This window comes from Haemaphysalis longicornis, unplaced genomic scaffold (assembly GCF_048455015.1).
Source record: "Haemaphysalis longicornis isolate Haplotype H1 unplaced genomic scaffold, Haemaphysalis longicornis Haplotype H1 scaffold_8, whole genome shotgun sequence".
Taxonomy (NCBI): domain Eukaryota; kingdom Metazoa; phylum Arthropoda; class Arachnida; order Ixodida; family Ixodidae; genus Haemaphysalis; species Haemaphysalis longicornis.
In genome coordinates this window covers 153,280,849-153,297,651 of record NW_027526445.1, presented here as the reverse complement: position 1 = coordinate 153,297,651, position 16,803 = coordinate 153,280,849, and the positions used below count along the sequence as shown (strand labels likewise).

Sequence of the window (16,803 nt, the reverse complement as noted above, 5' to 3'; positions counted from 1 at the left end):
ATTATTCGTGCCGTATTGTATTTGGGGAATGCGTATAATGTGGAGATAATTGCATTGGATATTGTCCGCACTTCACCCACAGTATAAGCGAAAAGTGAAAATTTCTATGTCGAGATTCAGGTGGTAGAAATCAATTCGAAGCCCTCAACTACAGCACGTCTCACAGCCCAGGTGTAGTTATGGCCCATTAAACACCCGAACTCCTTTCTAGCTCATGTTGTGATGGAACATACCCGGGAAGGTGAATGACATCACATTCTACGCCAAAAAGCTCCCAAGGCCAAGCGGTTGCGGCTGAGGTGGAGGAAGAGGAGGTGGAACGAGGCACGGGCAGAGAGCGAGCGAGACCGAGCCAGGGGACAAGGCGGATCGAACGGGGCACGGCACTGTGAGAACCCACGTAAGACGTCTGGTGTACGTGCCACAGAGAGGCAAGGCCGTCGCCAGTATCCGCCACGGTTCCGGGCGTCGCCGCCAAGGCCTGGGACATCGTCGCCAGCACGGGTCACCGTCGACCAGGCTCCGCCGTTCCAAATGGCGCGTGACCAGGCGCAAGGCGGGAGCAAGCCCATCAGCAGACCCGGCTGAGAGTCTTCTGGCTTCGTAACCTGTGGCGCCAACCTCGACGACGCAAGCACCGCTACGAGGGCGACGTTGGCACCCGCATCCTTATACAATCGACCGTGAGCGTGTTCCGGTCTCGGGACATTTACGTGGGGACGGTTGCGGACCTTGTAGTTTTAGGCAGTGGAGCAGGCCACTTGGGTTGTTTCCCTTAGCTGAGTGTCTCTAACGTTTCGTGTATAACCTTTCGTCGCTGCTTCAAAACCTCTGTCCTGTGACGTCAGTAAATATAATGTCTTCTTCTCGTTCGCACCAAGAGCATTCCCTTCATTTCGCGAGATCCGGCCCATTTCATTACACATGTATCTCACTCTGCTTGACTTTTTCTGTTTTGAGTTTTTGGTTGGAGCACGTTGCTTGTTCCACAATGTTAAGAGATACTGGCCTCGGCAACGATTTTTCCCCATTCTGTGCCCCACGAGAGCACACGTCAGTGCGACTTCCTGCATATACTTTTTTCCACAAGTGAAGACTGCCAAGGTGTCCGTCTGCAGTTCTTTGCATGCCTTGTTGACACCACGCTTTTACACCACGCTTGATTTTAGCTTTTAGGTGTGCGATTGCTCGCAAGATTAACTACTACCAAGGGCGTTGCATTTACTCCATTTGCCTTTTTGAGTGCTCCTTCCTCCCCTGCAGGGTCTACATTTGAGATCTCCACACTGAACTTCCCTAGCCTTCTTGGCAGTCTGACATTGTTTCGATCAGTAGACCATTGTGGGGTGGTGCTACGCATTCTGGTACTCCCAACATCGACGTGGGCTGCTAAAATTGCCAGTGAGCACAGGGGGCACTGCACCACCGGAAGTGGTTCTCCTCTCCTTCGGATATAACTGGATTGGATTAGACTTGGATTGGATTTGAATCAGATAGATAGAGTGCACTGACACAGCGGAGGCTTACCCAAGAAGCAGCAGTGTCTTCCTTGAGAAGCTGTACTCGTGCAGTGGCTTGCTCCCGGCTGTCTGCTCGGCGCCGACCAACGTGTACCCTTCATTGCGCTTTTCCAGGAGGTAGCTCTTCAGCTGGTGAACTTTCACCTGAGACGAGATACAAATGAGACAACAAAAAAATTTCTGGAGTAGGACTATTGAGGCAACTCATCGACCGCTTTGCAACTTGTAAAAACAGAGGAGTAAAAAAAAAATTTGCAATTTTTCTCACCGCTCAGGTGATGACAGCTTTTCCATACGGGACTGCCCGTACTACCACCAATGACAAAGTCAGTAATTAAGATATTAATTCCAAACAAAACCCCAAGTTTTGACCAGACGGCTGCGGGTCTAATCGGCTGGAACTAGCCTAATCGACTTCCGCTAACAGCTTTCATAAAAAAAGACCTGCAATGCATTTGTACTACCCTGAAGGATTTGAGCAGACTGTACTGAGAAAACGTCAGTAAGGCAAGGAATTGGGCTAGCTGGTTTTGCATGTTTGTAAACTGCGCTTGAGGGTACTATGAACACACTTTCTAAGGAATACAAACGTCCACGTCGTTCGTTTGCATTCCTTTAAAAAGTGTGTCCATAGTAACCTCAAGCGCAGTTTACAAACATGTACTGATAAAAAGTTGAACATTGCTACTAAAGGCCATAGCCGCACTGTTTTGAATGGCTGCTCTTCCATTAAAACGCAACACTGCAACAACAAATCATTCTTCCGCAGTTTTTCTTTTTCCTTTTCGCTGCGGTTAATGATAACAGTGGTAAGGCACATTATCGAAAAGATAAAAATCTGTGTTTCAACCACAATCACCCAGAAGTACTAAATGTGTCTTTTTTTTTCTTTCAAACCCGCGTTGTTCAAAGTAGAAAATTTAATGCTTATAATCACTAAAATTCTGACTTTTTATGCTTTTTCTTTTCATAAAACTGAGGGAGGGTGCTCAGACCCAAGGGGTGCCAAGACTTGAGTAAATAGGGCATACCCCACTACACCTAGAACGAATTTCAGGAGATGAAAGAAAACGTTTGTTCAAGTGAAGCTTTGTTCAGGCATCCCAGAGAAGAGATTTCAGAAAAGCTTGTTCAACTCAAACGCTCAGTCAAATGTAGTTTTACAGCATGTAGCAGGCATACAGCGTACAGACAACAATTTCTCCCGTGTCTCGGTTCATGTTTCCAGCACACTCCACTGACTCACACCCTGCAGTTGGCTTCTCAGCCCGTTTTTCCGCATTCTGACAAAAATAGGGAAGCACTTAAAGTGAATGATGTTGCAAGTTGCAGGCAAGATGAGGCAAGTTGCGTGACCGTCCCACTCTGAACAACGCGCTTTTTGACTACTCGGTGGAAGTGCGCAAAAACCGCTACAATGGGCACATCGAAGGCGAAAGCTCTGACACACACAAAGGGAGACGTCAAGGTGAGTGCCGGTTGGGTTCAGCGGTTCACGAAACACAAAAATTTTATCCCTTCAGCAGGACCACGATGTGCCGACAACTTACCGTATTTACCCGATTCTAACGCGCACTTTTTTTCCGAAAATATAGTCCGAAAAATCGCATGCGCGTTAGAATCGGATACAAAACCGAAACTGCCGAAACAGCGGAAATTTCGTCCGACCAACGCCATCGCCATCTCAAGATGGCGCCAAAGATTTTAGCAACGATTTTTCGGACGCAGCAAGCCTAGGCGCTTAGGCCTTTCTATCGGCGTTCACACAAATCCTCAAATCGTTTCACTTGCGCGCTTGAAAACAGCAATGGCAGCAGCGGCTCCCACGCGTTCAAAACCAGCGGTAGGCTGAAGCGTGCACCTCTGGAGGAGCTCTTGGGATGGGCGTGCGAGGCTTGGGCCACGATCCCATAGACCATGGTTGAACGTTCATTCAGAAGTGTGGCATCGCGAACGCGCTTGAAGGCACTGTGGCTGAGATGTTGTGGTCAGCGGAGAGCGACGAGGAGTGAGATGAGGAAGATTACTTCTGGAAATCAATCGCCTGTTTCTCCCGCATTCGTTTGTCTGGGTCACAAAGTCCCGTGCGCGTTACAATCGGAGGTGCAAGTTTTTCGGTTTTTTTGCCAGGAAAATCGGGTGCACGTTAGAATCGGGGGCGCGTTAGAATCGGGTAAATACGGTAATCAAGAATGTGAGGTCAAGCTTCCAGAAACACGTCACGGAGCTAGGCAAGAAGCGCGGTCACATCACTCTTCAGATAGGGAGGGCTGACCAAACGCCAGTAGGCTTGTGCGAATATTCGGGCACTTCCAATACTCGAACGAATATTACAGTATTCGAATTTGCTTCGACTCAAATTTAAAATTTTCGATATTTCGAAGTATTCGGGGTGAACGAATGTCAAAACTGCGTTCGAGTTTCCGTTTCGTTGGGCAAACCGCAGTGCCATTGACATCAGGCCTACATTTTGACTACATGTGGAGCCAAGGCAAGCTAAGCCACATTCGGAGCGTTGTCGTAGCCTTCCTATGCGCACATGTTCGTCACGGTAGTCGAGGCTCCTGTTTCATTGTTTCAAACAATGAAATGGTAACGAAACAATTAGTTTGGTTACCATGTGACACGCGTGCAGTGAGCAGGTGCTGATTGCACTCCACTCTTGAACTTCACTGAGCATCAGTTGCTTCAATCAGTCAAGTGACGTGGCAAATGCGTCCACGGGTGCCAACCCAACACAGTAAAATCTCGATGGTGCGAATCTCGCGGGACTGCGAAAAATATTCGTATCATCCAAAATTCATATGAACCTACACACACTAAAAAATTGAGCACTAAAAAAGTTTTCCTCATTTTTCTTTTCTTACTTTCGCGTGAAAAAATCCGAGGCATTCTTCTGCTTTTTCTTAACCTCCACGTTGCCGAGCGGTCCTTTCTGGACTTTCGCCTCCTCACTCGCGGAGCCCAAGCACTACACGCCGTAAAGCGTGAACCGCACGGCGCATTTTTGCACGCGATTCGTGTACGTCGGCATTGCGCGTGTGATTTTTCACACCCGCATCAACGAGTACGCATTCCTGGGCGAGTTGGTGTTGCATTGCAGAAAAATTACAGAGCGATTCCGCGCGCGGCAGATTCTGCCTCGCTCAGAAAATGACGTACGCCGCACGCAGCAGTGTAAGGAGCCTGACGACTTGCGCCAATGGGGAGATGGATGCCTCATGGCGGCAGTTTCGAAGCGCTCAAGACAGCCGACTGGCTCCGCCGGAGACGTTTAGGCTTAGCACCCCGGCAGATATTTCATAGGCGCCTTCTCTATACTCGGTGACAACTTAAGAACGGCACCGGATGTTGCCACTGTGCCTTATCACCGTAGCCGGATGTTTCTCCGCGTGGCGAAAGTAGGGCGTTACTGGGAATATTTTGAACATGGCGTGAGCCGTTCCCGTGATTTTTTGGACTTAATATGCTTATAAGCGACTCCAGTAACGACAAACAAACTGCGTGAGACAAGGCAGACGATATCACGCATTCATAGCAAACCCCTTTCAAAACGCATGCGCACTGACGTCACGGGTTCGGCGCTTTGGCGGAGTGATACACTACATGAGGTGGTGCCGTTCTTGAGTTGTAACCGAGTATAGCGGCGCGGATGATGTTTTATAGCACCGTTTTTGCCCACATAATTAGCCCATTTACCGCAAAAAAAATTTCATGCTTGCTTTGAGCGGAATTTTAAAGAGCAGTAAGAAGCGGTCGCTCGAGCGCCCCGCACCACCTCGCGACCAAAGCCGCCACCATGTTGCTGCGGATGGCCGCGCCCCGCGCAACATGCGGGTAGTCTTGCAGCGGCGCCAGCGCGCCTATGGAGTGCGCGACGCGTTTTCGCATGCAGAAAACAACAGCCTGGCCGTTCCCAGAGAAAGAGAGACAAAGAGGGGAGAGAGAGCCCGTACGTCGCCGTCACTTGCTCGCTCAGCGGTCGGGCGCTTTGCCGGCTCGTTCGTATCATCCACCGTGTCGCGCAGGTCCGTTCGTAACAGCCAAAATTTTTTCCATTGCAAACAATCCAATTTCGCCGGGACTTATCAGAAATGAGAGCACTTTTGGCAACACATGCCGGTTGCATTCTTACTGCGTGAAATACAGCCTCCTTCAAAAATATCGCAAACAGCTTTAAACCAACTGCAGAATTGAACAATCTACACCACACAGAGGACGACCTCACGTGTTAGCGCAACTCTGAAAAGCATGACACGTCAGACTCCAGCGATGCTTATTCGAGCGACGATGAGTGAGTTCACAATAAACATGCTTCGAAACAGTGGATCTCGCTGAAAGAGTCGCATCTATTTCTCAATACCATACATATAAGTTTATTTTTAACACTTGTACGAGCGATATCCGAAACATTAGGCCTCAAGCAAAGGGGGAAAAAAAAAACACGATTCCTGCACGAGTCTAGCGGTATATCACCACTAAGGGCTTATGAAGTCAGCACATTCAACTATACAAGAGAGACAAGCAAAGGGTTAGTGTCTTCTGTTATGATTACTAAGTTAACGACTTCCTCAATACAACTTCGCTAAGTTGGTTCCCTCTGTCATTTTAGGAGCTGCAACAACTCAATAGCTTTTTGCTCTCGACTAGAAGTGCTAGCTGGTCTGCCCACCTCAACTTGGAGCAAGCAAAGCCGTTCTCAAATCACACTGACCTCACTCACGGTGATCCACTTCTCGGCGGAAACGCTCAACCCTTGAAAATTTCTGTCTTCGAGGTACTTCAGCGAGCCGACAACAAACTCGCTGGCTCCAAACACCTCGCACGTCCTGCATAAACCTGCAAAGACAAACCACATCTGAACCCAACCTGTCTAGACAAACGATGTAGAGAGGGCAACACCCTTGTCTATAACACAGGTTTCGTACTTATAACCTTATCTTGCCTCGGCCGAAAAACATTTGAAGAGAACTATTGTGCCATTCTGAAGTATTGACCATATATTTTGACCTCAACGTTTTTTGTGACACGTTTGAGTCCGCAGTTTTGAGAGATAACCAGTTCAAGTAAAACTCAGTGTTATAGACAAGGGTGTTGCGCACTGTACATGAACTATACAACCAAAAAGACCTGTCCACAACGCAGTGCAAACTCTTACCGCCTAAGTTTGGGATGCGGTCGATCAGGGAAGCAACCACAATGAGCCCGTCACCGCCGTTCCCTTTCTTGGGCACGTTGAGGTCCCACAAGAGGTCGCACGATGCCAGCTGCTGCTTCCAAGGGGTGATCTTCTTCTGGTAGTCCTCCTGGTCGAGAGTCACCTCCGCTGCTGCCTGCTCGCCTGCATTGCAGTCAGTGGCAGTGTAGTTGCTGCCCTTACGCAGTGGATGCAACAACCAGTCACCCAGCAGCAAGCCAGGTGGAACACAATGGACATCAAACAGCTTCCATCTCCTGAACGCAATTTCCAAACAATTTTCAAAGCCAGTTTATAGCTTTGATTGTGGAGTTTCACGCACCGACGCTTCACAGGGGATGAGGAGCGCTGTAGTGGAGGGCTCCGGATTACTTGTGACCACCTGGAGATCTTTAGCGTGCACCGAAATCTCGAACACATGGGCGTTTTCACTTTTCACCTCCATCAGAAAAGCAGCCGCCGCGGCTGGCCGCAACATTGCAGTTGGCAACTGAGCTAACAACTGCTGCTGTCTGTCCAAATGGCAGCAACAAGTACAGAACTCTCAAGAGCAAAGCACCGCAATGCTACTCAAAAAACTTTCTCAAGTTGCTCGTTTCACTTCCTTTGCCTCGTTTCACTACTGAAGTTGAAGTAAACAATGCAGACTCCTTTTTTTACTTTTCTTTATGAAAACTTTAGGCCGTCATTCTAAGCTACGCACACGTAAGTGTTTTCTGTGATAGAGGCTAAAAAGCCTCTATCACAAAAAAAAAAGGGAAAAAGAAAAAAACACCGTGGTCGGGGATTAAACTCTCGACAGCGTGGTCAGTAGTGCACAAGGCTGCACGTTAGCGATCCAGCCCCCAATGTGGGCACCTTTTCTTTTATTTCTTTTTCCTTCCTCTATTTCACTCCTAAACGAAACACAACTTACCACAACCATAGATTACGCATGTCATCAAGTGTCGAGAAGTGGCACCACAATGAAGGCCAATAAGCTGCGCTTAATGAGGAGAGAAATAAACACTATGAACAATATGCCAGTCTGATTTAACTCATCCCATCAGATCTGGAAGAGAGAGCTAAGGGAGGTTGGACCTGATGAAGTGTACAAACATGCCAGCGCTGTTTTGCGGTACATACCCACTACAGTTAAACCTCGATGTAACGAAGTCGGTAAAATTCGTAATTCACTTCGTTACATTGAAATTTCGCTACATTGAAATTCGCGGTTTTAATAAAGTGTTCATCCCATGAAGCATTTCCTGCAAAAGAAAACGTGGCACGCATACACGGCTAAAGCACACTTTCTGTTTCTATCAGACATGGAGGAAAGAAAAGGTTTCTTTCCTCCATGCTATCAGAGCTTAATCATCTACGTGGGCTACGTGGCATCAGAGTGAACCGCATGGAGCGTAGCCGTGGAGACAACCCGCGCGATGTGAGTAGCTCTAGCGACTGCTTCCGCTCGCTAAACGCCACTTGCGGGGCGAACGAGAGGGGCATGCGAGAAAAAAAGCGGATAACGTGGGCGAAATTTTCACTATAAAGCGTCATACGCGCCGCTTACGAAAGCGCCCATCAAATATCCTCGGCATGCCCGAGTGCTTCGAAGCTCCCGCCATAGGGTGCGCGCCTCCCCATTGGCGAAACTGGTCAGGCTCCTCCCACTGCCGCGTGCAGCGCGAGTCACTTCCTGGCGCAGAAGCGGGTGTGAAAAAAATGCGCGCACAAGGCTCATAAAGATTCACAAATGCTTGCTGGAACGATGAAACCCAACAAGCATGGGCAAACGAAGGGCATGCAGCGGCGGTGGTCCCGCAAGAGGCGATTAGGCTTACCACCACGGAGGATGTTTGATGGGCGCTTTCGTAAGCGGCGCGCATGACGTTTTACTGCGAAAATTTCGCCCACGTTATCCGCCTTTTTTTTTTTTTTCTCGCGTGCCCCTCTCATTTGCCCCCTGAGTTGCGTTTCAGCGAGCGGTTGGAAGCGGTCGCTGGAGCTACCCACATAGCGCGGGTGGTCGCCGCGGCTGCGTCAGCGCGCCTGTGGCTTGCGGGGCGCGTTTTGAGTTTTTGCGGGGAGAAAATGCTCCAGAAGGTTAACGCTGATGCCCGCGTAGACGATTAAGGGGGGACGCGGCTTTCAACTTCGGAAAAATGACCAAAACATCGTTTTTTTGAAACCCACATATTCGGCTTCTATGTTTCCTATTCTGTGCGTCTGCAAAGTTTTTACGCTGAAAAGCGTCGCAAAGTGGCATAAAAAAATACTTTTGTCAGGCGCGGTGACAAACTATCAGCGCAAAAGGGCGAAAAAACGGCAATTTTCGGAGCGCTCTATCTCCGCAACGGTGCCACCGGGCGCGGCCATTTTGATATGGTTAGATCGGCCGAGCGATCGTCTTTCCGGTTCTGCTCGTCTCTTTTATCTTCGTTCATTCACAAACGCACAAACGGCAGAAAAGAAATGACGCACAAACGAAACTAGAAATAGATGCTGAAGCGCTATTGGTCCCCGGTCGGGGCACAGAACAAAGACCCTCCTGATTGGATGTTGCGGGCGCAACGCAAGATGGCGGCCGCCTGAGCTGCGTAGCGAGCGGATTGAGTTCATTTTCGCCGCTGCCCTCGGCCGAGTTTCTGTTCAATCTGTGGTATTCAACACGGACGTTATCGCGATGGGAATGCCAGAGATAACGAGCCGGATTACGGGAAGTTGTGTGGCTCGAAAGGCGGAGGTCATCGAACGCTTCGTGGTGCGCGTGACTCTACCGTCGCCAGACCCCGGAGGGTGACGCGGTGTGCGCGCTTGCGATAGCGGTTCGTGAAGTGAACTTTTAGTCGGATTTGCGATGTTTACACGCTTAGTTATTCCTGTGTTTTGACTGTGGGCTCGCTAGCCTTGAGAAAGAAACGGTCGACGCGTCAAACGCTGCGGCGCGCACGGCATAGCCGACGCGCATTGGAGCATCACATGACTGGGCAACCGGTTACGATTGAACGCCAGTAGTTGTAATTAATGCCTGCGACGTTAGATTTAATCTTAAAAGCGACCTGACCAGCCATATCAGGTATAATCAAAGTTCGATATGTCGCGGTAAGCGTGCGCTGCGATGCGCGCGAGCCATATCGCCTTTCTTGCGCAACGTTTCCCGTGCACTTGTAATGTAATTTTCATGCAAACAGGTTTGAGTTAGTAATATAGGAATAAAAATATGCTCTCTGCGTTAAAAATGTACGTTACTGTGGCAGCATTTAACAGTGATTTTTTTAGGGAAATTATTGATACCATTGCTCAGGGCATACTGGCTGTGCTGCGAGAAATATTGGATGCCTTGAATGTCAAAAGTAGTAAAAAAATATGCTCTTGCATTGAAGTTGGGAGTTATGCAGAATACTCTACCAAGCTTCAAAGTAGCTCATTTTCATCTTTATGGTATGCAAACTTTTGGCACTGAACACCTGCACATGAGTACTAAGTTGCTGTGCCAGGCAAGATAAAACATGAAAAAAAAGCCAAAAATGTTCAAATTTAAGTTAAAAAAATGCTTAACTTGTTGCCATGGTGACAACACTGCAAAAGGAGGTTGTCCAGTGCGATACAGCCAACCAACTAACCTACTTTGCATTGAAAGCCCATTGAAACCCATCTCCCCTCCGTTTGGTTTGCAAAGGGGGGTATTTACTCTTCACGGAGGAGCTGAAAATGATGTTTTCTGGAAAGAGAAAGGCTGTAAAAGGCACTCCAATTTCAAAGCAAGGCCTTCCAGAAGCCTCATGTTCAAAAGGACATGAAAGGCTACAACCGTGACGACTTCTGATATGTGAAACCCATGTTGCAACTTCGGAAGCCGTTTTCTCAAAACAGTTTTTTTTGCCACCTGTGTCGCTTGTACCAGGGATTTCTTCATGACCGCTGGGTCTATTTTGATTCCGTTTCTTGCATTACATTTCTTGATGAACTGTTCAGGTCGTGACACTCTTGGTTTTCCAGATTCGTTTTTTGTGATTTTTTTATTCAAATAGTCGTTCACAGTCGACATGCCTGTTGCACATTAACCTCTAAAAAAATGAAAACTAAAAAAGATTGTGTTGTAAAAAAAAAATTCTAAAACTGTCACGACCTCGTCCATTCATTTGGGAATGCAAAGCACTTCGAACAAGTTATCTATCATGTTTTATAAGCCGCTCAAGCTCGGTAGAAGCGGAACAAAAAGAAAATTTCATACATAAAAAAGTTTTCAAAATATTACTTTGAAATTTTTATAGTGTTATCACAGAAGCATTTCCAGTTGCTGTGCCAATTTTCATCAAAATCCACAACGAAATAAAAAAGTTGATTTTGAAAGCCACGTCCCCCCTTAAGCTCCAACAGAAACAGAAACACTGCGCCAGCCGTGTATGCACGCCACACAGTTTGTAGGCAAGGGGCTCGCTCACAAACCCGTGGCTCACTGCATCCGCGGCATTGGGCGACCCGTGTTGCCGTTCGCGTTTTATTGAGACCCCATTTCGGCGCTTGCGTCTCCCAAAATATACCTCTAAAACTTAAATTTCGTGGCTAGTTCTCCATGAAACTTCGTTACATTGAAATTCCGGCAAACGGGACTTCGTTACACAGAGGGTGAAAATACACGGTGTGCATACACTTGAAGTTACGAAAAATTCCGTGGTTCGTTACATCGAGGGTTTCATTACATTGAAGTTTGTTACATCGAGGTTTAACTGTATTATCACATGTTAGTTGCAGTAACTGCAAGGAGACTGCGTAACAACAAATACAGCACCACCCCAGGCGCCGTACCTTCCAGCCAGTAGCTGGGCTTGGAAGAGGAGAGACGACTGTCGAGGCTGTACAGTGGCAGAGCCAACTTTTCAGGCCCCACGGCCAGCACGTCTTCGAAGACAGCCAGGGGAACAAACTCCCGGTCCGTGAGGCCGGTCAGTCGGGGGAGGTCCAAGAAGATGGTCTGCGCAGACAAGCGAACTCAGCTCATTAAGAGGACATCACTTCCCCCTCCCACCAAAAAAATTGGCCGCGCACCCGCTTGCATCGCTGAAAATGGCATCCAAACACAATAGAAGGCTATCGTGTTTTGATGTTAAACCACAAGCGCAAGGCTTGGGCACCAGCCACGTTTGTATTTCGTGGTTAAAACATTGTTTTCAGTACATTTTCTTTACTTGATCTCGCAAAAATTGAGCCTACATTTACTTCGATTAAAATGAGACTGCATACACCAATTATGTATTGACGTTCTTCCTGAAGCGAGCCTTATCTTTTTGCTGAACAATAGTGGCACATATGAAGCATCCTCCTTCTAGATTTACTACATTGAAAATGTTTTGCCCACATAAACGGCTCGTTCTAGGATTCCTTCAACTTTAGCCAGCTGGCCGGATTGAGCAACAGACAGACAGACATACATATATATACAGTCAAACTTCGCGAAAACGAACCCCTACGGGTACGAAATTCCCACGGCAACGAAATATTTGTGGATCCCCGGCAAACATCCATAGATGCTCGTGTATTTCACATCTCACAGCAACAAAATGTTTTTGGGAAGCAATCCCGCCTCAACGAAATTCGCTGCAAGTCCAGTCAGCATTCTACCGAACCATTTGATGCGCAAAGTGTTTAAAAATGCTCAAATGCATTTTTTTCGGACTCGAAGTGCGACTCGAAGTGCAAACTTCGAGTTCGATTCGTTGTGCGTGTGGCGATCGGCATGTTTGCTCTAAGATGCCTCTGCCAGCCCAAAAGTGGAAGTTTTTATCGCTACGAGATAAAGCAGCCATCATTGCTCTAGTCAGCAGCCCAAGTGGAAGAAAGAAGGATAGTGCCAACGAGTTTGGAACCGCCCACAGCTTGCTCTACCATTTTGAAAAGCAAGGATACCACTCTTTACTGGTGCACATGCGCAAAACAAATAGTGACGGCTGTGGCCTTCCTGGTCATCAACAAAGCAGTGGTCACTTGGTTTCGTGACCAGCATTGGAACAACAAGGCGCCACAGGCTGCCAAAGTTGGTCAACAGAAGAAGCTGGACTTCATTTGCATGCTCGGACATACTTGGTGCCGAGGACCAGTGAGGAAAACGTGCTGAGAAGGAGAACCCATAGTGCACTTTGGATGTGTTTGACACGATTCGGCTGTTCTTAGGCGCGCACAGCTAGCAATGAGTTACTTCTTGTAGTGTGAGAGCTGAGCTGTGAAGATACTGCAAGATAAGGCTCGCAAAGTAACATTACCGACTTTTGGGAATAAATTTTTGGTTTGCGGGTGATGTTCCCGTCGTTCATGTTTCATTCCTGTGGCAACGAAATTCCCACAAAAGCAGATTTTTTTGGCTTTCCCAAGCAGATTCGTTACTGCGGGGTTCGACTCTATACATGCAGAGAGACAGACCGAAATTTTTGTGTTTTGAGTGGCCCAAGAAAGACTATCACCTTAAAAAAAAAAAGAAAAAAAAAAAACAATAATGCAAAGATGCTCACCTGCAAAGTGAGGTGATCAATGGCATCGAAGTCCTTGAAATAAAAGTCCTCCAGGAGCTTCTCCACATTCCTCGACCAATTCCTGGACATGACGGATAACAAAAATTAGGCAATGTTATGTCTGCCACCAAACGCCTGCACACCGAAACTAAAGATGTGCAAAAGGATGGCAAACAGAGTTAAGGCATCTATAAATAGTATACAGAAGAGGTTTCATCCCCCTCCCAATTCTGATTGATTGATTGTGAGGTGTATGAGGTTTAACACGCCAACGGTACACAGGCGATGAGGCGCACTTTAGTGGACGGCTCCGCATTAATTACCTATGACCACCTGGGGATCTTTAACGTGCGCTGAAATGTTGAACAGGCGGGCGTTTACGCTTTTTGCCTCCATCAGAAAAGCGGCCGCGGCAGATAAGATTCGAACCCACGTCCTTGGGCTCACCTGCCAATTCTGAAAGGCTAAACCGAAGATTATGCCCTAAATGCTGCAATAGGAAACCTGTGCCCGAGCTTTGACGGACAGGTAGCGCCGCCCTAGTGGAGGCTTTATTTTTTTTCGGTAGTACCACCAGCAGAAGCTTAAAACAAGTGGCTGCGAACGCGAGCGGCGGCGGCGGGGGTCACGACGTTTTCCGCAGAAAGCCTCGTAAAGTAAGGTATTGCTGCGTCTGCCAGTACCACAATCAGGAAGGATTCAATGTGAATATTACGTCGTACTCCTCTCTGTCAAAACCGTACGAGGTCGAGCGGCGATAGTGCTGGATTCAGGCGGTCCGACGGGCGAGGCAAGCAATCGGACTTCTCGTTGCAGTGAATCTTGGCATTGTGAACTTTTGTGCGGCTAAGCGCGAGGAACAACGAGTTAAAGAATATTTATTAAATCCACAGGCCAGACTGCACACCAGGGCAGCCCACATTGAACACCAGGATATGCAGTGCGCTTTTGGAGGACAACGCGGGTGGTAAAGGGGTGACCATGTGTGGCGGAGAGCGACGCAAAAACCATAACTCATTGGGTACAGCTAGCAGGTAGTGTGCGCGACAGCGACAAGCAAAAAAATTTATACTCAGACCGGCGGTGTGGACTACAGCGGCAGGCGACGGGCCGTCGCTGTCTTTTGCTTTTTGCTTTTGAAAGCATTGGCGGCAGTCTTTTTTTTTTTTTTTTTTGTCTTGTCGTTTTCGCCAACACTATTTGTTTGTTGTACACATTGAGTCACGTGCATTTTTCACGTCGATTGTCACCGTCACTGTATGTGGTTACCCATCAAAAACATGCCCCATCCGGCGTACATTACAATGTTTTGCCCATTGGCGTACCACTGAGTAAAGCCTTGTGGTGCTTGATCGTCAGTGGAGCGATTCGAAAGGTAAACCCTTAGTGCGGTAAACGAAGTCATTCTGTTCATACTCTGCACCCCCTTTTTAGCATCACCCGCTGCTGTGCGAACCCCCAACTCCTTTTTTTTTTTTTTTTTTTTTTGCGAACTTTGCGCCACTCAGAAAGGCAAACATCCCGGACGATTTTGGGGACTACCATTGCAGTGTCTTTTCCCATCATGGTCGAATCCCGCTACAACGAAATTGACAGGACGTGCGAAAGGTTTTGTTTAAGCGAAAATTCGTTGAGGCGAAATCTGTCCCAACACACCACAGAAGAGCAAGAAAAATACTCCCATATATTTCCTCATCATTGACAGCATAATACAATGTTTAGAAAAAGGAGTGATGCACAATAACGTTGTGTTTATTCGGATAACAAACGTACCAATGGTTATCTGTTTTTTACGTGCACGCAAAGAGTGCGTTACCGAGGGGGGGAGGTCAAGAAATGCAGGCTTGGCTAAACGTACTGCTCTGTAACAAGGTGTGTCCACTGAGCTGATTACTTGCAGGTAGCTGCCAGGCCATCAGAAGCGCCCCTCTTGCCTGTGGCAAGAGTGGTGCCGTTATCTTATTTTCTGACTGGGCGCGGCAGCAACTGACCTTCGCAGGCAAGCCGCGCACGCTTGCATTTAACACGACCGCACGCTCGCGACTAAGATGGGATGACACGTATTTAAGATTAAACACGAAAACATCGTTTTTGCTTTTGACTTTGAAGAATTGTAGAGGAAAAACTGCAAGGACAGCTGCTCACAACGGATACATGACGGTGCCACGCCAGCAGCAGAGCACAGTCGCGCGAGTTCAACTGGATACAGATTGGCTGTTGGTAAAGCGGGCCTGTGCCTCATGTAAAGACTGCCAGCCACATCATTATCACCAGCAAACAATGGTATCCACCTATGAGTTTATTTTTGTTTTGGATGGTGGTGTGGGCGTGCAACGCACGTTTTCGGTGAAACTAAGCGTCCTGAACGTATAAAAAGTTCCAGACAGCTGGCGTCACGCTTATTTTATTGTAAAACAAATGTTTAAACCGAGCCCCAATGAGTGAAAATTTCGTTGAAGCGAAAGCAAGCCAGACACAAATGGTTCGTTGTGGCGAGGGCTTTGTTGCATTGACTTCTACGGCTAATTGGAAACATTTCGTTGAAGCGTAAATTTCGCTGAAGCGGAGTTCGTTGTAGCGGGGTTCGACTGTACTGCGACTGTGATGATACTGTCGCACATCTGATGGCACACTGAAGCAGAAGTGACCGTACAGCAGCATACTCCATGTTCGCACGTTCACACACACACACACACACACCTCAGGTGTCTTAGGCACGCAGGCCAGCGTACAGCGGCGAACTCACCCCATCTGAACAGTGCTCTCCAAACACGTGAAGAGCGCGTCGTACTTCACCTGGACGGCTTCCAGCTCGTGCTCCTTGCTCCAACGTGAAGCTAGGTGGAGGGCCACCTGCGTTTTACGGACACTACGCTCATTAATTGTACAAAACCGCTTAATTAAGCACCATAAATTAACGAGCAACAGACTGATTTTGCCGCTGCTCTCAGTACACCGTCATTGTCTGCAAGGCCCACCAGAGTGGCAGTTTCTAAGTAACATGAAGGGCAGCTCTGAATTGAAACACGAGCACTGCAGATGTGCTGCAAATAGAAAGCGCGCTGCACCTAGAGCAACAAGGTGGATGACCATCTAGGTCTCGTACATCTCCATGTGGGACAGAGCTCTAGTAGCACTACGTGGTACAGGATTACTGAAGACGATAATACCAAATATCTGGACAATACCACGAGTCTCATGGCACGAAGAAACCATCTCGTAAGGAGCCGAGTTCTTCATTTATGCCCTTCGCAAAAGGTGTGTTTCTTAGCGTGTCCAACGAGGAACTATACTGTGCGGCCAGAATGAAGCCAACACCAGAAGTACTGGCGTCGCCATGAAGCACACACAGGGCATCAACTTTGCAATACATACAACACCGTAATATCCTCGTCTCCACTCCACTGATGTTCACGACAGAACTTCCTAGCAGACTTTCAAACTGTCCTGCGCTATGCAAACCCACCCTTTTGCAACCAGACTTTATTCTTTGATTTGATTGATTCTGGGGTTTAACGCGCCGACGCAACGCAGGCGGTGAGGCGCGCCGTAGTGGAGGGCTCCGGATTAATTTTGACCACCTGGGGATCTTTATCGT

General features: G+C 47.9%; 1 protein-coding gene across 2 annotated transcripts in view; it reads right to left on the bottom strand.

Annotated features, from left to right (window-relative positions):
- Positions 1-16,803, bottom strand: part of LOC144150140 (tRNA (guanosine(18)-2'-O)-methyltransferase TARBP1) — a 78,314-nt gene that overhangs the window by 8,986 nt on the left and 52,525 nt on the right. For both annotated transcript variants that reach the window (XM_077681973.1, XM_077681974.1), the window contains exons 19-24: positions 15,952-16,058; positions 13,206-13,287; positions 11,509-11,674; positions 6,679-6,861; positions 6,235-6,359; positions 1,528-1,664 (exon numbers count right to left, since the gene is read on the bottom strand). In XM_077681973.1, the coding sequence (XP_077538099.1) occupies positions 1,528-1,664; positions 6,235-6,359; positions 6,679-6,861; positions 11,509-11,674; positions 13,206-13,287; positions 15,952-16,058 (800 nt within the window). The remainder of the gene's footprint in view (positions 1-1,527; positions 1,665-6,234; positions 6,360-6,678; positions 6,862-11,508; positions 11,675-13,205; positions 13,288-15,951; positions 16,059-16,803) is intronic.